Consider the following 26160-nt stretch of genomic DNA (forward strand, 5'->3'; position numbering starts at 1 on the left):
CCTGTCCTAGGTCAGTTAGGATCACCACTTTATTTTAAGAATGTGAAATGTCAGAATAATAGTAGAGAGAATGATTTATTTCAGATTGTATTTCTTTCATCACATTCCCAGTGGGTCAGAAGTTTACATACACTTAATTCGTTTTTGGTAGAACTGCCTTTAAATTGTTTAACTTTGGTCAAACATTTCAGGTAGCCCTCCCCAAGCTTTCCACAATAAGTTGGGTGAAATTTGGCCCATTCCTCCTGATAGAGCTGGTGTAACGGAGTCAGGTTTGTAGGCCCCCTTGCTCACACACGCTTTTTCAGTTCTGCCGACACATTTTCTATAGGATTGAGGTCAGGGTTTGTGATGGCCACTGCAATATCTTGACTTTTTTGTCCTTAAGCCATTTCCACAACTTTGGAAGTATGCTTGGGGTCATTGTCCATTTGGAAGACCCATTTGCAACCAAGCTTTAACTTCCTGACTGATGTCTTGAGATGTTGCTTCAATATATCCACATAATTTTCCTACCTGATGATGCCATCTATTTTGTGAAGTGTATCAGTCCCTCCTGCAGCAAATCACCCCCACAACATGATGCTGCCACCCCCGTGCTTGTTGTTCTTCAGCTTGCACGCATCCCCCTCTTTCCTCTAAACATAACGATGGTCATTATGGCCAAACAGTTCTAAAAAAAAAAGTGCCCTCTGGGTTCTCTATGGTGTTTTAGGTCAGGGCGTGACTAGGGGGGTTCTAGGTGTTATTTTCTATGTTGGTTGGTGTGTATGGTTCCCAATTGGAGGCAGCTGATGTTCGTTGCCTCTAATTGGGGATCATACTTAGTGTGTCCCTTTTCCCACCTGCGATGTGGGATATTGTTTTGTTTAGTGCCTATGTGCGCTACGTAGTGCACGTTCGTTAATTCTTTGTTGTGTTGAAGTTTCACTGTAATAAATATGTGGAACTCTGATCACGCTGCGGCTTGGTCCACTCATGTAAATAACGAGCTTGACAGCGGCCTTTCAGGTTATGTCGGTATAGGACTTGTTTTACTGTGGATATAGATACTTTTGTACCTGTTTCCTCCAGTATCTTCACGAGGTCCTTTGCTGTTGTTCTGGGATTGATTTGCACTTTTCGCACCAAAGTACGTTCATCTCTAGGAGACAGAGAGGGTCTCCTTCCTGAGCAGTATGACGGCTGCGTGGTCCCATGGTGTTTATACTTGCGTACTATTGTTTGTACAGATGAACATGGTACCTTTAGGCGTTTGGAAATTGCTCCCAAGAATGAACCAGACTTGTGGAGGTCTACATTTTTTTTTGTCTGAGGTCTTGGCTAATTTCTTTTGACTTTCCCATGATGTCAAGCAAAGAGGTACTGAGTTTGAAGGGAGGCCTTGAAATACATCCACACTTCCAATTGACTTAAATAATGATCAATTAGCCTATCAGAAGCTTCTAAAGCCATGACATTATTTTCTGGAATTTTCCAAGCTGTTTAAAGGCACAGTCAACTTAGTGTATGTAAACTTCTGACCCACTGGAATTGTGATACAGTGAAATAATCTGTCTGTAAACAATTGTTGGAAAAATTACTTGTGTCATGCACAAAATAGATTTCCTAACCAACTAGCCAAAACTATAGTTTGTTAACAAGAAATTTGTGGAGTGGTTGAAAAACGAGTTTTAATGACTCCAACCTAAGTATATGTAAACTTCCGACTTCAACTGTAGCATATCGTGCTTACTAACTGTAGTTTTATTATCTTCATGTGATGCTTCGCTCTGGCAGTGAGCTACCCTGAAGAAGCAGAGCCCTAACACAAAGACATACATTTATAAATGGTTAAATGTACACATGGTGTTTTCTTTCTCAAATAAAGCTTAGCCAGTTCACATAGGAAACCCGAGTGTGGTGGCATCAGCTGATTGCATCAGTGGATATTGTGCCAATTGGATTCACACTAATTACATGTGGTCTATTTAAGTTGACCAGTTCCACATGTGCTGGGGTCTCTTGGTGCTGCTAGCTGTTACTCGCTATGCTCGCTGAGCCCTAACACCAAGAGATGCATTGTTATCTTTTCTAATAAATAGTTAAATGTATACGTGGTGTTTTCTTTCTGAAATGTATTATATCCAGCACAGAGAAAGATAACCCATTTTAACAAAATACTTTTATGATAAGACCTTTCAGCCTTTATACAAAGTAAGTAAAAGTCTAAACAAAGATGTCTAGCTATAGTGCCATTGCCGATTTATCCTATTATACTCAGTGGTGTAGTGCTATTTTTGTAGGTGCCAGAGCGCAAAAAGAAAATGGCATAATTTTTCTAACACTTGCACCGTAGCCTATTGAACACTATCATTTTATATGCGTAAAACGCATCATCCAAATGCTACGTATGCCTATACGCATTGACTTGAACAAATGTTTGTATTTTTAATCCCCTCAAACTGTAATGGAGATGCAGGGAGTCAGGAAGCAGGTGCAGTTGGTGAGTTTAATAAGTGATACGAAACAAGAGCAGCATCTGGACATGAAAACAGAACCAATGCTGCCTGATGAGTGAGGCTACAGCGCGTGAGATAAAGGGAAAGTAATCAAAGGTAGTGTGCATGATGATGGTTGCCAGGTGTACATAATGATGGGTTGCCAAGACCGGTGGTTTGTAAACCGGTGAAGTCGAGTGCTTGGACTTTGACTAGGCCATTCCAAAACGTCTTGCTTTTTAGCCATTTTCATATAGAATTGATTGTGTGTTTTGTATCATTATCTTGCTGCATGACCCAGCTGTGCTTCAGCTTACAGACAGATGGCCTGACATTCTCCTGTATAATTCTCTGATACGGAGCAGCATTCATGGTTCCTTCTATTAAGGCAAGTTGTTCAGGTCCTGAGGTAGCAAAGCATCCCCGAACGATCACACTGCCATCCCCATGCTTGACCGCTGTTATGTTCTTACTGTGGAATCCAGTTTTTGGTTTTCGCCAGGCATAATGGAACACATGTTGTCCAAAAAGTTGATTCAAGTTTGCCAAAAAGCACCTGGATGATCATCAAGACTCTTGGAAGAATGTTTTATGGACAGATGATTCAAAAGTATAACTTTTGGATGACATTACCCAAATCCACTATGCCTGGTGAAACCAAACACTAAATTCCAGAGTAAGAACATCAAGCACGGTGGGTCGAAAAATGAATGGATGTGAATAAGGCATTTCCATTTAAAATGTATACGGGTCATTCCACTGTAAATTCTTTATTTTTCTGAGCTACTTATGTCTCTCAGATATAGGAGACAGACTTCATTCTTTCATACTCATATTCAGTGAGTTTCTATATTGATAAGGCCAAATTCAATGTTTAGTAATAATAAATAAAAAGTGATACTTACAGGGGTCCTAAAATTCTAAATGAAATAGCTAAATGATCCATGGTATAACCATTTTAAATCAACCCCCCCCCCCCCCCAAAAAAAACCTAAAGAGGTGTGTAGACTTTCATTAGGTACTGTATGTCGGCACAATCGAAAATTAGGTTTAAATATAAATCAAGCTAAATAACATGGATCTTCAATGTCCGGAGTGAATCTAGCCCTTAGTATTGAACTGTAGAGGTTCTTAAATATCGTTCCTTCCTTACCAGTAAGTCCGTTCCCTGGAAGAGATAACCACCACAGCTTTATACTGTGAAACCTTGACATTATCAACCCAATGGATTTGTTATTTTCAACACCCAACGGTACATGTTGAGACAGCAAAAACATTGAATAGCTGTTGCCAATTAAACTTTGTTACATATTTTCAGTGAAATATTATTAATTCAAGAGTGAGATGTCATAGGAAGAGGCACAGAAAACTCACTTCAGAAGGAATGTTTTAATGGTAGACCATTTCCACACAATGACACAATTAAAATGTTCACACGTGTCAACTTCCGCAACAGTTACTCATAAGGGAAGCAAATACAGAATTTCATCCGATTGTTTCTCTGCACCCATCTCATCAACCATTCATGTAACACTTGTTCCATGTAAGAAAATACAGCATTTTTTTCAACTTAAGATTTGGCAAATACAAAAGCAAACCTAGTCTTCCTCCCACAAAGAAATGTGATGACATGGATTGCTAGACCTCCAATCCTTTTTTTCTACTAAAATAACCCATAATGTTAACTCTATACAGCTAAAGGGTGTAGTTACTAATAGAGTCCATTTATACAACATTAGGGGAGAAATAACAATTATTTCAAAGTCACAGTCAGAAAGAAATAAGAACTTTACAATATTGTAATTCGGACAATGTATATATTTTTTTTCAGAAACAAAAGTGTCCATCTCTAATAACAGAGAAATTAAAGATAACTATATTTTCAGTACATTCATCTTAAAAAATGTTAAGAGAATTGAAAAAAAAAAAAAAAGAACATTTAAATACAAGACGGAGCTTTTTGGTGGGTCATTTCGACCCACAAGGTCTATGGAGTAGCCTGGTCTCAGATCTGCTTTTGCTCTTGCCAACTAGCCAACAGAAGGCACTTTTGATGGCATTTGTTGATGCAGCGAACATGACCGTCTTAGTTCTAAATCTTGGGACCTTTTAGAATTCACTCAACACTTTATGAACAGGACACTGGTCAAGATTAGCCGAGGGCGTATTATGCATTTAGCTGTATTTCTATTGACTTTATTAATAAATTATTTTAATTTGACATAAAAACATACGTCAAATGTGACTCCTTATCTAACAGGTCAGGAACACAGCCTGTAAGCTTATTTTAGGGACTTTGACTTGTGTGATATAATAAGCCAAACACATAAGCCAAACACCCACCTCTCTGGAATTGTGGGACTATTATTAAGTCTCCCAAATAATTCCATAGTAACATGGTTTATGTCCCAAAAGCACTGAACTACTGTAGCAACGATTGTTGCTATTGTAGTTTGTTGATGGTTGACAGTGCCGACATAGACACAGTGAGTAACCCATTGGAAAGTCTGTACTGTGCAACCAGACTACTTTAAATCAACCAGGAGTGGAGCTTTAGAAGTGAGCACACAGGCTTATTTCTTGATCAGTGTCATCATGCAATGATGTCTCTTCCCAATGACAGTGAGTTTGTCACTGCTAAATACCAAGTGCAGAGCTAGTGAGTGAGTTACAATGCAAACAATATGTACCTCATAAACCAACTTGTGTAACAATCTGCCATATAACATGTAGCTATGATAAGTGCACATCTAAAACCTTATCAATGAGATTGTTCAATGTGAGCCAGGGGATGTTGCATTGGAAAGCAACCTCACAAACAAGTACAATATTATTTGGGGTTGAATGGCTTTAAGCTGATCTAGTCTGCTTCCCTTGGCGCTGGTTCTGGACGTTCCAACTGGCTTGGGTTGTTCCACACATCTTGGGCAATACTGAGAGGTAGTGGCAAAGACACTGAGTACTGTGTGGTTTCCTTCCCCACAAACAGTGCAGTTGTACCATTAAGAGAGAGACAATGAACCGTATTTCTCAACCAACAACAGTAACCTACAATAATGCCTTAAGAGCTTTTTTTTTTTTTTTTTTTTTTAAATTAAACAGCCTACTACTACTATCACCACCATTGAGCAGACAGACAATCATTGCTTGTTTAGCCGCCTGTGCTACATTACCATTAGAATATACAGGAGGGGTGAGACACTAACATAGCATTTAAATAGTTATTAATAAAAAAAATAATAACAATGGTGAGAATGAGAAAAAAGTAGTGATACATTACATATATCCCACCTCCCAACAAAATAAAGGCAATTCACTTCACATCTCTTTTAGGCACATACGTCTTAATGGATCCCACTCCTACAGTAGCGTGTGGTGTCAGGAATGCTTTTCACACGTAATAAAGACAAGACAGTGAAGGTGCCATTATGGAGAGTAAGTAGTCTCGGCAGAGAAGAAATTAACTAGGGCCATGTTCATTAGACACCAAACGTAAGAAATCTAAATGAAACAGCTGGGACTACCTGGACCTTGTTTTCCAGTGTAAATAGTTGAACACTGAGGAAGGGCTTATCAGATGCCTTGGGACCTCAGTGAGTGTGACTGAGAAAGAGATGAAAGAAACTGATCAGTGATCACTTAACTTAAATTAGATACACACAACTTAGAGCAGCATGCCTGGCTTGGGATTGTATGAACTTAAGATGTCACACACTGACTGACTGCAAAACAGATCTTCATACAGACTCAGATGACGACTTGATTTCAGTTACTTTTTTGTTCCTCATTTTGTGATTAAATTATTAGTTTTTACTTAAAGTCTATGTTAACACTAAATCACAATCTAGCCTGGAATACTGCTCAGCAGCTATTTACAGAATTTCTAAAAGAAAACAAACACAATAATCTGACTGAATTACACACAATCTCAAATGGTTCATATTAGTGGTCCTTCTCAAAAGACAAAACAAAATTGCTGTAAAGTGTAAACATAAAAAAACTATTGTATGGTGTTTGTTGTTCATCTGTTTCTCTGTTTCACTCTCCTCATGGATTCATAGCTGCTGCTGTGAACTGTATGATTGTTCACACCATGACCATGCATTTTGTATTCTGACCCATTTTTCAGTTCCGCTCAGGTTGTAGTAATGTTTCAGCTAGCTTCCGGACCCGGTCAGGTGTGCAGGAACAGGACCTTCCTATTTATTTCAAGTAAACACCTTTTTATAAGTCCCAGTTTTCTTCCATGTTCTGGTCCTTCTGTTTCAGGAGAAGGGTGTCCTGTCCTCCCATCTTCCACAGTGAAGACTGGCATTCTGCCTTACTGCTTGCTTGGATTGAATGTGTTTTACCCCCATAACCCTATTCATCACCTGTGTCACAGGAGTTAGATTTTATTTTTTTTAAGAAACAAATTATTCCCCCTCTTTAAAAAAAAATCATTCCATCACATATGCAACAATGAACTTGAGAGATGTCTGGCCCAATTTTTTTTAAGGTAATCTTCTTGTTTCTTTTTTACAACACACAGCAGAATAAACATTGTTTTGGAAGCAAGGTCTCCTGGTGGCAAGTCAAAATGTTCTGTTCAAGAGGTCACATATCATTTTTTGTTTGTTATATTTTTCACTTGCCTACTGTACTTTTACAACCCATCTTAGTCCTGTTTGGCTGGCACCTGCTGCTTCCAGGCCTCATTCAAGTAAACCAGTCGCTTGTAGTTGAGCATAAAGAGAATGAAGTTCAGTGCATATGTGGTGATGCAGATGATGCAGAAGTCCTTGAGGACGAAGTAGAGGATGTAGCCCAGATAGAGCGAGCCCATCACCGATAGGATAGACGTCGTCATGAGGATCAGGGCAGCCATCGCACTCACGGTGATTCCTGTAACCAACCAGATGAGAGAGAGCAGGGGCTTAGGCTACTGACATGACGTGCACTGCACAAACAAGTACAGTAAGACATGCTGTGCAAAGATGGCAGTGAAGAAATATAATCACTTTGACAAACACTACTACATGGAAAAGACAAAAGCAAGCGTTTTGGATAAAAACGGTGGTCATGAAATGCCTGGACCTTGTACACTTGAATCAGGGGGGGAATACATTTGGTGCCTTTGTATGGAGCCAGTCAGCTTTAAGTCTTAACACTTATTTATTTGCTTACTCATGCTTGACATCGATGTACATAAATACAGAGATCAGACACCTGGCTGTTAATGGCACCCTATTTCCCATATAGTGCACTAATTTTGAACAGGGCCCATAGGAATCTGGTCAAAAGTAGTGCACTATATAGGGAAAACGGTGCCATTTTGGACTCAGTCAGTGACCCATCACATTAGCTTCTGTGCCCTTAGGCCCCTCATTTGTAACCTGGCACTAGTGAGTGACCACCACAAATCTCTGGCTGCACCCTTCAACTGAAAGTGGAGCGCTTAAGACCAGACCTGGGTTCAAAATACTATTTGAAATCTTCTACAGTGCTAGATGGGTGGGTTTGCAGTTTTAGGACTTGTCTTGGTCCAATAAGCCGGGCAAGCTCAATCAAACCCAGAAAGTTTTTGAAAATGACTTAGTCAACATGGATGTGGAGTCTCTATACACCACCATTGAACATGAACAAGGATTGGCAGCTATGCACCATTTCTCGAGTACCCGGCCTGAGACCGAGATGCCTCCCACAGTTCTGGTCTGGCTCAGAAGATTAACTTATTTATTCCACCAATACCTTAACAGCATGAACCCTAACATCAAACTATGGAATACTGCAAGGTTAACACTTTTTGGACCTTGACATCAGTAAAGATGACAGAGGTTGTTTGTACACATCAATCATTTGGAAGCCTACAGATTGGAATAGCATTCTGAGGGCAGACAGCTTCCAACCTAAAAGGCTAAAAGAGAACATTCCATAAGGCCAATTCGAAAGAATCCACAGAATTTGCGATCAGGAAACAGACTACAGTGTCAAATCTGCTGCATTGGAGAATCGCTTCCTGAATCGGGGCTAAGGCGCTCAGGTCCTGAAAGATGCAGGTAGTAGGGCTGGACAACTTGACAGAGAGAACATGTTGCGAAGGGGAGCGCCTCGTGATGCACCAGAGAGAGTGTACTTTGTTACAAAATATGTCACTAAAGTGATATGTCACTACGCCAAGTCTTACCAGAGCCATAAGCGATGTCCTACCCTAAATGACAAATTAGTCTACAGCTATCTTCCTGGTGACTCTCAAAACACTTTGCTATACCACAAACCCAGGAGCTCATTTAAATGCAAGTATTTTGTTGACAGCTTCTAAAATGGAGTATCAAGTCAAGCATTTCCTTAACTGCAAAACCACTCATGTGGTTACAGATTTATCAGCACCATCTTGAAGGCAAGATGGCGCCAATAAAGATGGCAGAGTCGCTTCTAGTCCTTAGGAAACTGCAGTATTTTGTTTTTTATGCATTATTTCTTACATTGTTAGCCCAGAAAACATTAAGTGTATAAGCATTTCGCTACACTTGCAATAACATCTGCTAACCATGTGTATGTGACCAATTAAAATTTGATTGGAATGTCCACAGTGCAAGGTGTTATATATTGGACGGACAAAGAGACACCTTCAAGACCGCTTAGTTGAACACAAGTATGCCATACGGGTAGGCAATGAAGACTAACCCATGGCAAGGCACTACAAGCCCTTACACCATTGCAACCCTGCCTCCCTACAAGCTATGGGCATTGATCATGTTCCGGCCTCAATTAGAAAAGGGGACCATCTTAAACAGCTAAACCAAAGGGAACGTTTTTGGATTTACAAACTACAGGCCACTAAGTACCCTGGTTTAAATTAAGATATGGATTTCTCTCCTTTCCTGTAGGGTCATGAGAGGTCCCTTTGCTGTCATCTAGTGGACATTTTGCTCTATTTCCCTCAGCTATGTTTAGACTGTTGTGGTCCATGTTAACTGTGTAATAGTGTACTATAAAATAAATGGTTATCCTATTCTTAACACTGACCAGTCATATTCAGGGTTGGAACGGCCTTTCTGGGGCTTCTGATGCTTCTAGCCTTGAGATGCATTTCTGATAACATATCTACAGTATTTCACTTTTTAATGTGGATAGTATTGCTTACTAGGTGTTACAAATAATTTCTGTAACCACTCCCTCTTCAAAATCAGGGTTAATCAAATCAAAGATTATCATATCTTTGCACTCCCTGACGAAGGCCATGCACCCGAAACGCGTTGGCGTTTTGAAACTTTGTTTCCATTGAACATGCCATACAAATAAAGGCATTTTATCTTGGTCCTCCTCTCTTTCTGATGACTTCAAATAGTGTTTGAACCCAGGTCTGCTTAAGAAAGTAAACCACCGAGCCAGATGCATGACAGGACACAGGACCCTCTGGTTAAAGGAGGAAGAAGAGCAGGTGTTCTAGAGTAGAGGACATTCTAAACAGACATGTTCTGGTTCTGGCACAGGCTTCTATTCATAGTGATGAAATTATATTAGAGGGGAAAGGGACAAACAGTGCTCACACATTCTGTACGAGAGTACAGGGCGAGAGTGCTACAGGATAAGGTTAAAGCTACCGGTTTTTAGTTAACGGGGAACTGTGTAAATACAGTGTGAAAAAAGCAGCAAGAATGGGGCAACAGAAACCAAATGTACAGTAAGCCTTAGGCCATATCTTTTGGCCTAAGTCTTCTTAGCTGACTTGATCATGAGAATAAAAAATGAAATGATGTCCAGTAGCCACAGATGAAAAGGCCCTCTTGCTCAAGCTCTTTTTAGGAGAATTACCATTCTGAGACACCAGCTAATCTATGGTCCCTTCAACCTACGTGTCTAAATGATAATTTAAAAAAAATAACTAATATCCTCACTAACCTAACCACAATGCCTGGACAGTAAGTTTCACCCACTGTACCACTGTTTTGTTAGTCAAATCCACCTGTGTAGTAAATCGGTATGAGAGAAGGGCCTCTAGTTCTGAGGCATCACCAGTTGGTTAAGCAGGCCGCAGAGCCCTTAGGCCAGTCAGCAGGGGAACAGATCTAAACCAGCAGGACTGAGTCAGCAAAACCTCCAACCTGCCACAAGGACATCAGACAGTCAGGCGGGAGTGTATAGTATGACTTCACACAGGGAAGGGGTCCTTAGAGGGGCTCAGCAAGAAGCATTACACTTATCTAGGCCTACTACCTTAAGGACACCAACATTTCAGGTATATAATAGAGCAGGGTTCCCCACAACTGGCTTCCCGTGGGCCGAATTCGGCTGAAAACGTTTGGGTATTTGAATTTGTTGCTTTCGGTGCTGCTGTTAAAATGTCTCTCACATCGTATACTAGTTGAGAGGACCAAGTCCCCTCATGAAAGCTTGTCCCCAAAAACATGAATTCACTTAATCATCTCTCCCTCACGTCCAAATATACTTTCCCCCTTTTGTCTGTGTCACATCTAAAGCCTTCCACATGCTTCAGTTTGGTTAGGCAAACGAGTGTGCCCGCATTCTTCCTTAATATAGAGAAATATTATTTTTTTCTCACTCATTAGGTGGAACAGTGTCTCATCTATCTGGTCAGATCCGCTGGAGAAAAGGAGAGAGCCGGGAGATGGACCCGTAAGAGACGGACCCTTTGCTGCTCTCTCCGTCTCTCCCCCGAGACTGAACATTAAATGGAGGCGCCATCAGTCCAGTAAAATAAAAATGCAAATGATTTACATGTATGCTCAGCTGTGCCTCGCAAGTAATACAACTGATCTATTTTGTTATCATAGCTCGAGTTTTGAAATATAATACGGTCTGAGACAGTGGTTCCCAAACTGTTTATAGCCACATACCACTTCAAACATTCAACCTACAGCTGCATACCCCCTCTAGCACCAGGGTCAGCGAACTCTCAAATGTTTTTGCCATCATTGTAAGCCTGCCCCACACACACTATAGTATACATTTATAAAACATAAGTGTATTGTCACACCCCGCTCGTGGGAAGTGACAAAGAGCTCTTATAGGACCAAGGCACAAATAATAATATTATAATAACCAATTATTTTGCGCTTTATTTAACCATCTTACATATAAAACCTTATTTGTTCATAGAAAATTGTGAATTACTCACCACAGGTTAATGAGAAGGGTGTGCTTGAATGGATGCACATAACTCTGCAATGTTGGGTTTTATTGGAGAGTTTCAGTCTTAAATCATTTTCCACACACAGTCTGTGCCTGTATTTAATTTTCATGTTCCTGAGGGCCGAGAATCCACTCTCACATAGGTACGTGATTGCAAAGGGCATCAGTGTCTTAACAGAGCAATTTCTCAAGGCAGGATACTCTGAGCGCAGCCCAATTCAGAAATCTGTCAGTGGCTTTTGATTATAATACATTTTCACAGAACCGCTTGTTGCAATTTTGATGAGGCTCTCTTGTTCAGATATCAGTAAGTTGACTGGAGGCAGGGTATGCAAGGGATAACGAATCTAGTTTGTGTCATCCGTTTCGGGAAAGTACCTGTGTAATTGCGCAACCAACTCACTCCGGTGCTTCGCTATATCACATTTGACATTGTCCGTAAGCTTGAGTTCATTTGCACATAAAATCAAACGATGGAAAGACCTGTGTGTTGTCCTTGTTAATGCAGTCAGAGAAGAGCTCCAACTTCTTAATCATAGCCTCAATTTTGTCCCGCACATTGAATATAGTTGCGGAGAGTCCCTGTAATCCTAGATTCAGATCATTCAGGCGAGAAAAAACATCAACCAGATAGGCCAGTTGTGTGAGAAACTCATCATGCAAGCGGTCAGACAAGTGAAAATTATGGTCAGTAAAAATAACTTTAAGCTCATCTCAATTAAAAATAAACGTGTCAATACTTTGCCCCTTGATAACCAGCACACGTATGTTGTAAAAGCATTACATTACATGGTGCCCATGTCATTGCAAAGTGCAGAAAAAACACGAGAGTTCAGGGGCCTTGCTTTAACAAAGTTAAACATTTTCACTGTAGTGTCCAAAACGTCTTTCAAGCAGTCAGGCATTCCCTTGGCAACAAGAGCCTCTTGGTGGATGCTGCAGTGTACCCAAGTGGTGTCGGGAGCAACTGCTTGCATGCACGTTACCACTCCACTATGTCTCCCTGTCATGGCTTTTGCACCATCAGTACAGATACCAACACATCTTGATCAACAAAGTCCATTTGATGTCACAAAGCTGTCCAGTACTTTAAAAATATCCTCTCCTGTTGTCCTGGTTTCCAGTGGTTTGCAGAAGAGGCTGTCTTCCATAATTGACCCCCCATAAATGTAACGGACATATACCAGGAGATATGCCAGGCCCGCCACGTCTGTTGACTCATCCAGCTGTAATGCATATAATTCACTGGCTTGTATGCGAAGCAGAAATTGTTTCAAAACATCTCCTGCCATGTCACTGATGCATCGTGAAACAGTGTTGTTTGATGAAGGCATTGTCTGTGTAGTTTTTTGGGGCCTTTTCCCCCAGCATTGTCCCAGCCATATCCGTGGCAGCAGGAAGAATGAAGTCCTCCACAATAGTATGGGGCTTGCCAATCCTAGCCACTCGGTAGCTCACCATATAAGACGCTTCTAGCCCCTTCTTATTAATGGTATCTGTTGCTTTTATACACGTCTTACTACTCGAAAGTAGTCTTAATTCTCGCTTATTTTTCAAATTGGCATGTTTTGTTTCTAAATGTCTGCGCAATAGTGAAGGTTTCATCGAGTTGTGAGATAGTACTTATGCACATATAACACACTGTGGCTGAGGAAAGGCACTACTCCCAATATAAGTGAAGCACAAATCAATGTAGTTCTCATCATATTTGCTCCTCTTCGATGGTCCAACGTCCCTGTTTGGTGCTTTCCCGGGTAAGGGGGCAGTAGCTCTTCGGCTGCATCATCAGACTCAGTGTCCATGCTAGCTGGGCTGACAACAAATGTAGAATTACTGACGCTAGCATTGGATCTGCTCGTGGAAGCAGAACAACTTGTGTCGTCGACAGGTGCAGTGCTGCTGGTATGTGTCTATGGGCCTTAGTTTTTTTTTACCTTTTATCCATTTTCGAGCAAACGGAATGAGCAGCACCTACGTTTGGCTACATACGGAATGTTAGTGGAATTCCCACAAGAGAGTAACGGTTATTGTGATTGGATGTTAATTATTTGACTAGACTACCTGTATTTGACATTGTGTTGTTATTTTGCTCAACACTAGATAGTTTACATTTTATTTTTGGCAGTGAAAGAAGGATACTCAGGCAAGAAAAAAACCTCACCCAAATGTATAGCCCCGTTGGAAAATATAAATGGACCGTTGAAAAATGGGAAGAAATTTTTTACTTAAATAAAATAAAATAATGAATTACTTTTTGGTGTACCTCCGGCGGCATTGCGCGTACCCCTGGTTTGGGAATACCTGGTCTGAGAAGAACAATATTGGCAGACCATGCCAATACGCGAATGTGATATTAGGCCTACTGCACAAACCTAATTCCTACAAAACGTGTATTAGGTTAATGTTGTATATGCTTACATTTTGTAAGTATTTTATTTTTTAATCTGAGTGGTAAAAAAAACATTTTAAAAAGAGGTTAGTGACCACTGGCCTAGGCTACATCTTGATTTACCCAGTTTATTTAGAGATTTAGCATTAGCTGATTGTCTCTGTCTAGATCAAGTGCCATTCTGTGACTGGCTAATATGCTTTTTTTGCTGCGGTAAAAAGTATCTTGATGATATGGAGTATCGTGATACTAAACCTGGCATTGAAGTAAAAATTCTGGTATCGTGACAACGCTACCTTTAATATACTCCACAGTCCTGACTCAGGACTTATCTGAGCCAGGGTGCAGTCAAATAATGTAAAGAGGGAGTGAGGGCCTGACAGAGTGGTGTGTCAGCACAAATAGCCCAAAGCGACTATTCAAGGAGGCTTGTCACCTAAATTCTCTCCATACTTTGAATAGCAAGAGCCGGTGGCTGTGGAATCGAAAGTCTTACCTAGTAACAGTTGAAAGACATAAAAGAAAATTCCATAGACACTGTTTGGCTGGTTCATTGCACTGTCGATTCCGAAGATTGAGCCCAACAGTCCAAATCCTCGACCCCACCTACACAGGGAGAGAAATTAGAAAAAAATGAATGGAAATTTGTTAGTGATTGTGATGAATTGCAGGAACAAATAGCAATGTACACCAAGGAAAATGTCTGAGAAGGTCAAACTATTATTGGGTGAGATTCTGATAAGGTGATAGCCTAAATGGTGTAATTTACAAGTTATAATCATAAAGATATGACGTCTACAATCCTAAATTATATAACCATGTTGATACAGTATCTCAATAGGAAGGCTTAACAGTGTCATTTACAAGTTAGAACCATAAAAGTAAAAGCAGAATTTCATCAAACCAAAGGGAACAAACGGAATATAGTAAAGAGCCTACTGTACGGCCTCAGAAGCAAGATAACTGTACGTAACTGAGCCTACTGTACGGCCTCAGAAGCAAGATAACAAAGTACCCTGGAAACCTGAGTGGCGCAACAACCACTGGTCCTGGTTTGTCGTCTCCCCTCCTTGCACTGCCTCCACAGGATCACACCACTGCATTGTTCACAGCAGAATTTAAGCAATGCATTCAGGACCTACAGAGTGTACAAAACATTAGGAACACCGTCCTAATATTGAGTTGCAACCCCTTTTGCCTCAATTCATCGGGGCATGGACTCTAAAAGGTGTCAAGCATACCACAGGGATGCTGGCCAGCTAGGGAAATTAACTTTTTGGCCCACCCACCACTATGTCATCTACTAGTCTCTCAGATCATTTACCAGCCAAAATATGTTTTACGCTATATTTACAGAAAACACATTTTTTGATAAGACAAGAAATGTATTACTAGTAAGAAGTAATGGGGTATATTGCTGAATTTCATGAACTGCGTCTTAACAAATACATGGTAAACATTTCTTTTTCTTTTTAGATACAATAGTAAAAACAGCTGTTCAGTTGTAGAACTGTTTATCAAGAATCAACAAAGGAATCTACCATGCCACAAAAGGCTAAGTGATGTGGCTTATTTATTATACTTCAGGGCACTACGCTGCTATAAGGAGTACATGTGCTCCTAATTAGAAATGTAGAAGCACACAAATCTAGGAGAAGGATTAAAGAATAAAGTTTTGATAAGAAATAACAAAATAATTATGAATTAAAGTCCTTAGGGGTGATCCATGCTCAATCAACCACAATCATTAGGTGAGACAAATGTTCAGCTGCCCCTTTAAGGGACAGGGAGTATACGTTATTTATAATAAGAGTCACCTGGAGAAAATCTGACCTCAGAAATTAAAATGGAAGGCCCTCCCTTCAGCAAAAAGTGACCTTCCCCTTTAGCAAAATAAAAATGTAAACGAAGTGGATAGCAGATAACATGCCTACTGTTTACCAGAGAATAAGATATGCAGTTTTATAAACTGTTCTTCGTACTGTAAGCATTTGCAGAACATACATCCATAGTAGACCTGATTACCAACAATGACGCGACAGCCTACAGGGAGGTGGTGAGGGCCCTGGTGGAGTGATGACAGGAAAATAACCTCTCAACGTCAACAAAATGAAGGAGCTGATCGAGGACTTCAGGAAAAAGCAGAGGGAGCATGAACCTATCTACATTGACAGGACTGCAGTGGAGAAGGTGGAAAGCGTCAAGTTCCTCGACGTCCAAGTCACTGACGATCTGAAATTATTCACCCACATCATCCCCAGTGGCGCAGTGGTCTAACTGCATCGCAGTGCTAGCTGTGCCACTAGAGATCCTGGTTCCAGTCCAGGCTCTGTCACAGCCAGCTGTGACCAGTAGACCCATGGGGCAGCGCACAATTGGCCCAGCATCGTCCGGGTTAGGGGAGGGTTTGGCCGGCCGGGATGTTCAAGTCCCATCGCGCTCTAGCGAATCCTGTGGCGTGCCAGGCGCATGCATGCTAAGGTTGCCAGGTGTACGGTGTTTCCTCTGACAAATTGGTGCGGCTGGCTTCCGGGTTAAGCGGACATTGTGTCAAGAAGCTGTGTGGCTTGGCCGGGTCGTGTTTCGGAGGAAGCACAGCTCCCGACCTTCGCCACTCCCGAGTCCGTACGAGAGTTGCAGCGATGAGACAAGACTAACTACCAATTGGATATCACAAAATTGGGCAGAAAAAAATTATACAGTTGAAGTCGGAAGTTTACATACACTTAGGTTGGAGTCAATAAAACTCGTTTTTCAACCACTACACAAATTTCTGGTTAACAAACTATAGTTTCGGCAAGTCGGTTAGGACATCTACTTTGTGCATGACAAGTAATTTTTCCAACAATTGTTTACAGACAGATTATTTCCCTTATAATTCACTGTATCACAATTCCAGTGGGTCAGAAGTTTACATACACTAAGTTGACTGTGCCTTTAAAAAGCTTGGAAAATTCCAGAAAATGCTAATTGACATCATTTTAGTCAATTGGATGTGTACGTATGGATGTATTTACTTTCAAACTCAGTGGCTCTTTGCTTGACGTCATGGGAAAATGAAAAGAAATCAGCCCAAAAAAACTGTAGACCTCCACAAATCTGGTTCATCCTTGGGAGCAATTTCCAAACGCCTGAAGGTATCACGTTCAACTGTACAAACAATAGCACAGTATAAAGTATAAACACCTTGGGACCAGGCAGCCGTCATACCGCTCAGGAAGAAGATACTTTCTGTCTCCTAGAGATGAACATACTTTGGTGTGAAAAGATGCTGGAGGAAACAGGTACAAAAGTATTTATATCCACAGTAAAACAAGTCCTATATCGACATAACCTGAAAGGCCGCTCAGCAAGGAAGAAGCCACTGCTCCAAAACCACCATAGAAAAAGCCAGACTATGGTTTGCAACTGCACATGGGGACAAAGATTGTACTTTTTGGAGAAATGTCCTGTGGCCTGATGAAACAAAAATAGAACAGTTTGGCCATAATGACCATCGTTATGTTTGGAGGAAAAAGGGGGAGGCTTGCAAGCCGAAAAACACCATTCCAATCGTGAAGCACAGGGGTGGCAGCATCATGTTGTGGGGGTGCTTTGCTGCAAAGGGGACTGGTGCACGTCACACAAATGATGGCATCATAAGGTAGGAAAATGATGTGGATATATTGAAGCAACATCTCAAGACATCCGTCAGGAAGTTAAAGCTTGGTCGCAAATGGGTCTTCCAAATGGACAATGACCCCAAGCATACTTCCAAAGTTGTGGCAAAATGGCTTAAGGACAACAAAGTCAAGGTATTGGAGTGGCCATTACAAAGCCCTGACCTCAATTTGGCCTACAAAACTGACTCCGTTACACCAGCTCTGTCAGGAGGAATGGGCCAAATTTCACCCAACTTATTGTGGGAAGCTTGTGGAAGGTTACCCGAAACATTTGACCCAAGTTAAACAACTTAAAGGCAATGCTACCAAATACCAATTGAGTGTAAGTAAACTTCTGACCCACTGGTAATGTGATGAAATAAATCAATGACTAACATTATTCTGACATTTCATATTCTTAAAATAAAGTGGTGAACCTAACTAACCTAAGACAGGGAATGTCTTTACTAGAATTAAATGTCAGGAATTGTGAAAAACTGTGTTGAAATGTATTTGGCTAAGGTGTATGTAAACTTCCGACTTCAACTGTACCTAGACATGGAATCACTGGTCACTTTAATAATGGAACACTAGTTACTATAATGTTGACATACTGCTTTACTCATTTCATACATATATACTGTATTCTTTTCAATGCCACTCCGACTTTGTTCGTCCTAATATTTATACATTACTTAATTCCATTATTTTACTTTTAGATGTGTGTATTGTTCAATATTACTGCACTGTTGGAGCTAGGAACACAAGCATTTCGCTTGTCAGGACTGTCCTGTGAGGATCCAAATAGGTCAGATCAGCTTTGTAATAAATAACTTCAACCAGACCCATTCTCACCCGCAGAGGGGGGAGAAGAAAACTGGTGGAGGTTGACAGCTCACACCCAGTTGTAAATCAAGGAGAGAACATTCAGCAAATCCCTCTCCAAATTCACCTCAGGAATGTGCTTTTGTTTCAACAGACCTTTTCCTGACGAAACTAACACGTTCTAAAGTGAATACTGGAACAATATTGCTAACATAGGACGTGGGGAATGGTCAGGGGCGATCTGGAGAACACTGGTGACGTTTTGGGTGTTATTTTGTGATGTCATTAAAAATGTCATAAAAGGAAATACTGTAACTTGGAAAGTTTATCAACTATGTGTGTGGTGTCCAGCCGATGCATTGTGCATGAAAAATTATGTTTTTGTTTAGGGACATGATTTTAGGAGCCATTTATTTTGACAAGGCACACCCTAGAGTGAGGTCAGAGAGCGTGTCAGCCTGACGGATCCCCCCCTTTTGAATGAACTGTATAAAATGATGGGTTAAGAATGAACATATCATACCAGAGACGTTGAGCTACAGCTCACGTTTAAAGTGGTTTGAACTCAATCTCAACATAAGGTAGAAAAGATAAAGTCACCTCCCGGACAATCACTGGTAAGGCTGATTAGCTATCCTAAGTAAAAATCGAATTGAAGTGGGACCATTCTACTACTTGGCTCAATCCACTGTAGTATGCTACTCTCATTACCCCACTGGGATCCATCAACACGACTGACTAGCCTATTTTCAAAGCAGCATCTTCCAGAGCAAATGGAAGGAGAATAAATGTTTAGTTCTGTTCAGGACTATACGACAACTCACCGGATACTGGACGACTGCAGAGAAAAACAGTAGAAGATAGGTTGGGATCCTTTTGGACAATCAGAGCCTTACAAGCATGCCACGATAAAGGCCCAACCAATCCCATTTCCAAGGCAGCTCGTTTCAGAGAGATACATGGCGAACCAAGGCTTTTCCACATAAATACATTCATGACTTCTTACTCCAAGCGGGCGGCGGTTCGTGTGCAAAGTATAAGTGAGAGTAATTTCAAAATGTTCCAACGTTAAGTGTCTGTCCCTCTCGCCCTCTCCATGTCTTTTGGAACAAGCAGCCATATTGTTGTCAGTCCGCTAGGGACCTGTTTCTAATGGATTAAGTATGCATGTTTATCCTGTGCTACCATTTAGTTAGCTAGTAAATAAATAATTAAACCAATTTGTGTAGTACTGAATCATAAGTACGGCTTGGGTTTTTGCAGAAGCAAGGTTATGACTGTTCAGAACGATATGATAAAAGGTTGTGATTGATAAACTGACTGTTTATGGATGTGATAGGTAAAGACCTTAAGAGTTTAATTTGGGAGATGGTAACTCTTTTAAAGAACCGCTCTCATGATGCCCCAGATCCCAATGAGTTAATTGTTACATGTTACATAATTGTTTAACCGGGTAACAAAACATAGTTCATTGATTAGATAAATAACAGTCTTCAAATTAATGAAAGTAAAGCCGCGCTACACCCGCAATAACATCTGCTAAATGTGTATGTGACCAATACATTTTATTTGATTACATGGTAATGCAGAAATTGATAGCGCACATGGCTGCGAGGTTGTGGGTCAGCAGACCACCGTGGACAAGAGTAGGGGTGGAAATATCTTTCTAGTAAAAGCATTGCATGAATCTAGCATAGTATTTGCGGGTCCAAGAAAAAAAAATCTGTTTTTTATGTCAAGCAGTTCTAAGGTATTTTACATGACTGGAGACCTTAGTATAATATGTTTTAATACCACCGAAATTAAAGGCTAAGCATGTACAGAGATGGGCCTATATATTAATCTTATCATATTTCTCAAATACCAAATCAATGTGTCTTGTTTGCAACAAAACTGTCCCTGTTTGCAAATAATGAAATCTAAGGCATCATTATGAATCTGAGAATGGGATTTTCAAAGGTTAAGACTACCTTTTCAACCCAGACAGAATTAACTGTTTTTTGGGACATAAAATTAATCTATGATAATAACTAGTTAAAAGATCACATTTGAGATCTGGCTAATGATTAGCCTAATAGTAGGCCTACCAACTCAGAAAAATGTAAGCTTTAACTTCTGCCTACTCTTCTCCAGTGGCTTAACCCAACGAGAGAAAGTCACAAGTGTTTCCCTAAAAGCTGTCTTGGTTGAAACATTTTCTATTGTAAAGAAAGTGAATAGCTTAATCAATTGATAGTGACATAATTAGATTACTTCCCAAGCTATAGGTTGTAGCTCAGCCTCAAAGTCAAAGAAACAAAACAAAGATACCATATGCATTGGAGTCACCTCTTTCCCATGTATTTCACAACTTGTTTCTAGCATAAAGCATTGTTATAGATCACTTCAAATAATTGGATTCGTTATATTTTCTTCAAAATCTTAAGCTAAAAGGCGTAGGCCTTGAGGTTAGCCTAGCATCGTGTACCACCGAGAGATAATTGATTGTGAAAGCTGAACGAATTCTTTTTGACATTTTCTTTAATATAAGGTATTCCTATGGCATACCCTCTCAATTTGAGTCCTGGTTTTAACTTAATAGCTCTTCACTGACACAGAGGTAGGCTATTTTAATACTGCATGGTGGGTGGAGGAATCTATGGATAGCAGCCTATAGCCTAATTTCGTCTATCAAAAAGGTAGACGTACCTTTTATTTCTTAAGAAGAAATAGGCTCCAACATAAAGCCCCCTGGTTGTTAGTTTAGTCAAAACTAAAATTATGACTGTTGAAATTAATTATGCCTACTCGAATTTGCCTACATTCAGCACTATGAGCTATCCATTTCAGATTGACTGTGCTGCAGCTTCAAGTTTTAGCACCAAGTTACTTGAATCTGGCTTATAGTGAGGTCAATAACTCTGATTACTACATCATAGACAAGAAACATACTGTTTTATTCAAATCAATTATAGTAGTAGCAAGCTATCAAAGTTGACCTCCAGTCCTCACATTCGCCATCTCAAACGGAACAGATCATATAGGCTAGTCCACGTGTACGAAATATACTTTTTTGGACTAGGCCTACCCAAAAATTATTTTGAGAAGAAGCCTGACTCTTCTCAATCAATATTCCCAGGTAAGAAGTTTTAGGTTGTAGTTATTATAGGACTATTTCTCTCTACACTATTTGTATTTCATATACCTTTGACTATTGGATGTTCTTATAGGCACTATAGTATTGCCAGCCTAATCTCGGGAGTTGATAGGCTTGAAGACAAACAGCGCTGTGCTTCAAGCATTGCGAAGAGCTGCTGGCAAATGCAGGAAAGTGCGGTTTGAATGAATGCTTACGAGCCTGGTGCTGCCTACCACCGCTCAGTCAGACTGCTCGATCAAATCATAGACTTAATTATAATATAACAAACACAGAAATACGAGCCTTTGGTCATTAATATGGTCAAATCCGGGAACTATCATTTCGAAAACAAAACCTTTATTCTTTCAGTGAAATACGGAACTGTTTCATATTTTATCGAACGGGTGGCAACCTTAAGTCTAAATATTGCTGTTACATTGCACAACCTTCAATGTTATGTGATAATTAATAAAGATTCTGGCAAATTAGTCTTTGATAGGAAGAAATGGTCTGCATATACCCTGACCCAAATGCGCTTTTGCTAAATCATCACCCGTTTGGCGAAGTAGGCTGTGATTCGATGTTAAATTAACAGGCACCGCAATTATTATATGCAACGCAGGACAAGCTAGTTATACTAGTAATATCATCAACCATGTGTAGTTAACTAGTGACAATGTTAAGATTTTTTTATATTTTTATAAGATAAGTTTAATGCTAGCTAGCAACTTACCTTGGCTCCTTGCTGCACTCATGTAAGAGGTGGTCAAGCCTGCCACGCAGTCTCCTCGTGGATTGCAACGTGATAGGCCATAATCGGCATCCAAAAATGACGATTACCGACTGTTATGAAAACTTGAAATCGACTCTTTAATCAGCATGGCTGATTTAATTATCGGTCGACCTCCAGTTAATGGCTTTTTTTAAAAAGAGTGGAGTCACAGCTTTCCATTCCTACTTTATTTCTCAACTCCTAAATATGTGTGAACTGCACCATTTTAAACCCAGGGTTTTTAGCAGAAGCATGGTTAAGCACATTACCGCTCTGCAACTGGCAGTGAGTGCACAGGGGAGAGTCAGGCTAAATGTAACATCGGTCAATTTTAGGCTGACTGGGGTACAATGCCTCTCTACCTCGAAATAATGTATTTAGAACTACTCAAATTGTGATGAGACAGATATTTTTTGTTGAGTAAGAGTAGTGGAAACCAGGAAAAGTGTTGGGGGGAAAATTGTTACATGAAGTGGTTTCTGTGAGAAGTACAGGCAGGGGGCTTTTCACCCCGGGTGGCGAGTTACCAAGTTACCCTAACAGGTAGGCCTACATTATATTCAGTGTTTATGCAAGTTTTTTGGGACATAAAATTAATCTATGATAATAACTAGTTAAAAACTAGTTAAATGCAGATTTGAGATCTGGCTAATGATTAGCCTAATAGGGTAAATGCAGAAAGGAAACCCCATGCTTCAGCCTATTTATTTGTACTTTGCTGCATCAGCTGGGCTAAAGGTGATAATGATTATTGCTAATTACATGGTCCATATCAGGTATGCCTGGGCTATATGTGACTCGTTTCAGAAAACTAGGTGTATGTTGCGTGTCACTACTTAACAGGAGCGCCATTTGAACTTCTTTTTTTTTTACATTTTTTAAATCAAATTGTTTTTTGGGGCAGAAATGCTTTCTGGAACATGTAAAATTTCATGTGCCTTAATAACAAACTGTATGCCATCTGTAAATACAAATACAATTGTTAAATAACGAGCCTAGTTGGTTTAGCCATGGAAAAAGTCCGCAACCTTCCCGCTAGCCATGATTGGCTGAGATAATGAGTGGGCTGGACATGCCGAGAGATGAGTTCAGATTGGTCTGCCACGTAGCACGCTTCTGTCTATAATATGAGCTGGTTAGTATGTGTAGGTAATCCTTTCTAACATGGCTGTTTTGAAAGATATCACGTATAATAATTGCTTAAGTGGCGCTCTCCACTTTCTGGAGGACCAAGTTTTGAAATCAGTGGAATGCCCGGTGGAATTAGAGTATGATAGCTAAGGAGATGGAGAAAATTCTGGCGTTTGATTGCAAATATGAAGACTGAGTCGAAAAGAGAACACACGGAAGGCTCCAGATTACATGTTCAAACTAAGGGCAACCATGGCATCCGTGACAAAAAGGGAGAAGCGTCCATCCATGTATACGAGTAAGTGAGTCTAGCTAGCTACATTTTCAGATATTACACATTTCTAATTTTGTCAGAAAGTCGTTTTCATTTCAAGTTAAAGTGTACTTCCTAGCAGTTAGGTCTACTTCCCTATAGGGTTCCTGTATACAGTTCACAGACATGCCACACAGACAAAGAGCATCAAGTCACTACGCTCTACCATAAAAAAACTCCCCTTGTTGAGACAAAATACTGTAGTCCTACACAATTACACTTCACAGGGCAGGTTGGTTATTTGCTTCGGTGTTATTCAAGGCTGCTCATGGTGGCGTTTGGCAGGCAGATTGTGGTTGTTCAACTGAATGTCTCAGCAGTGTTGTTCTCATGACTTGTGCATCATGTCTGAAAACTATTGCTTGCATTTCCCCCGGAGACCTGACATTGCTTGGATGTCAGCATTTGTACACCAAACAGGAGTGTGTATGTCCTACAACCCAGATAGCTACTCACAAATAAATTACCTAAGATCACTTGGGCACATGAACTATGTGTGACCAACAATCATAAGCTAAACTCTAATGACACTGTTTCACTTTAGGACTCTAGTTTAATTCAACAGACTATTCAACAGTTTCAGACAACAGATGCCCTTATGTGAATTCAGCTTTGTTAATATACAATTCTGTATTTCCCAATCTAAGGATTATGTTGTTTATCTTGTCATTGACACATTACAGCCCACAATCCAACTAATCGCATCGAGGGCAGAAATGCCAGGCCCATATTTGAGATCGCTATGGAATTATACAAATGCAGCATAGTTTCTAAAATTGTAGTGAGACTTATTAAAATGATATCAGTTTAAGATCTTGGTAAACTTGTTTGAGGTAATCTCCAATGTATTTCATGTGTAAAGTAGACAGCTGATTCACATTACTAAGAAAATACTACACAAAACTGGCTGAATGGCTACGCCTCTCGTCGAGCTAGCTAGCCAATGTTAACTCAATAAGGGTGGCGCCCCATTCGCTAACTAGCTAATTTAGCAATCTAATTAAAACTAAATATCAGTGTTAAGGTTGGAGAACAATAGTGTGCATCCATGCAAATTAAAATACACAATTTCATAGTATCTAACAGCCAGCTAGTAGCTAACTTAGTTGTTGCCTGGTGAATAGCTAAGTAACTTACCGTAATGTTAGCAATGTGGCTACGATAACTTCTACACACTAAACAGGCTACGTTTATTATCAACAGAGTTGACATGTTTAATGTACTAAAGAACAGCGCATGCTAAAACATTGACAGTTTCGCACAATGATGGTAAAAAAAAAACGCTCAGTGTCATCCAGAGCGCTGCTAGTACTCGGCGCCGCTGTTGAATTAAAATTACCTGGAGGTGAAGACTTTTGAACAGCTGATAGAATTGCTCACGTCGCACATGGCCCGATAATTCGAGTCTCTGGCCTTTTCCGTTTCCACATGATAGGCGTATAAAGACAACAATATGCCCAATAAGCAAACAAGGAGCCTGGCTATTCTTTCCCATCGAGGGGTGGACACTCTCAGGACGGGCGCGGCCATCTTTCCGGCCTCGCTCGAGTCGTACACGCAACGCAACCGATGACGAGAACTGCGACGTGGAAAACGTGCCACACGACCAGGGCAGTCGGTATTGATGCTGCATTCCAATAGTAGTCGGAACTAGAAAACTCGAAAATGTCCGACTTGCTGATTCGATGTGGCACCTGTATAACTACTGTTAGTACGTCGGAAATTTCCGAGTTTCCTAGTTCCGAATAACACGTAAATGCTGATTGGCTGACAGACGTGGTATATCAGAACGTATACCATTGGTATGACAAAACATGTATTTTTACTGCTCTAATTATGTTGGTAACCAGTTTCTAATAGCAATAAGGCACATCTGGAGTTTGTGGTATATGGCCAATATACCACGGCTAAGGGCTGTATCCAGGCACTCCACGTTGCATCATGCAAGAACAGCCCTATACCACACCCCATCATTCATTATTGCATAAGTAATGGTCATAATACCTAGCAGTAAAACCCAGAAATGTTTCCAATCGTTTTTTAACCATTCATTTTTCCGTCTGGAATTTTAGAACTACTTCATATAAGGTATCTGTTTTTGTAGGCTTATCCTGGCATGACGTTTTGATAACCGCGCAAATCTCTCTCGGACAAGGTAACTTTTCTCAATATATTTGCCTGTAATTACCCCCCCCCCAAAAATGAAATGCTAATTATCTCTAATGTGGCTATCATACAGAACTAACTACACATCCTGCCTCAAGCTTTGACGTCATCACCCAAGGCACGTTTCTCCATGCAAACTCTCATCGACAAGTAACAAATAAACTACCATGTAGATACAGTATTATAGCCT

The 26160-nt window shown here is 40.4% G+C and overlaps 1 protein-coding gene across 1 annotated transcript; it reads right to left on the bottom strand.

Annotated features, from left to right (window-relative positions):
* Positions 1-3854: 3854 nt before the first annotated feature.
* Positions 3855-25403, bottom strand: LOC129822215 (vitamin K epoxide reductase complex subunit 1-like protein 1). Its single transcript, XM_055880304.1, has 3 exons — positions 25144-25403; positions 14501-14610; positions 3855-7364 (listed from the first exon to the last, which is right to left on the bottom strand). Exons 1-3 carry the CDS (start codon positions 25332-25334, stop codon positions 7138-7140), a joined length of 528 nt encoding a protein of 175 aa, XP_055736279.1. The 5' UTR covers positions 25335-25403; the 3' UTR covers positions 3855-7137.
* Positions 25404-26160: the final 757 nt, after the last annotated feature.

The sequence above is a fragment of the Salvelinus fontinalis genome, chromosome 2 (assembly GCF_029448725.1).
Source record: "Salvelinus fontinalis isolate EN_2023a chromosome 2, ASM2944872v1, whole genome shotgun sequence".
Lineage (NCBI taxonomy): Eukaryota > Metazoa > Chordata > Actinopteri > Salmoniformes > Salmonidae > Salvelinus > Salvelinus fontinalis.

What these genes read in the sequence shown, in the direction of transcription:
- LOC129822215 (XM_055880304.1), bottom strand. Translation starts at nt 25,334, where the DNA reads ATGGCCGCGCCCGTCCTGAGAGTGTCCACCCCTCGATGGGAAAGAATA. An exon ending in TCAAAAGTCTTCACCTCCAG is followed by an intron (nt 14,611 to 25,143) that starts GTAATTTTAATT and finishes CTCCCTGTGTAG; the next exon opens with GTGGGGTCGAGGATTTGGAC. An exon ending in TGTCTTTCAACTGTTACTAG is followed by an intron (nt 7,365 to 14,500) that starts GTAAGACTTTCG and finishes GGTTGGTTACAG; the next exon opens with GAATCACCGTGAGTGCGATG.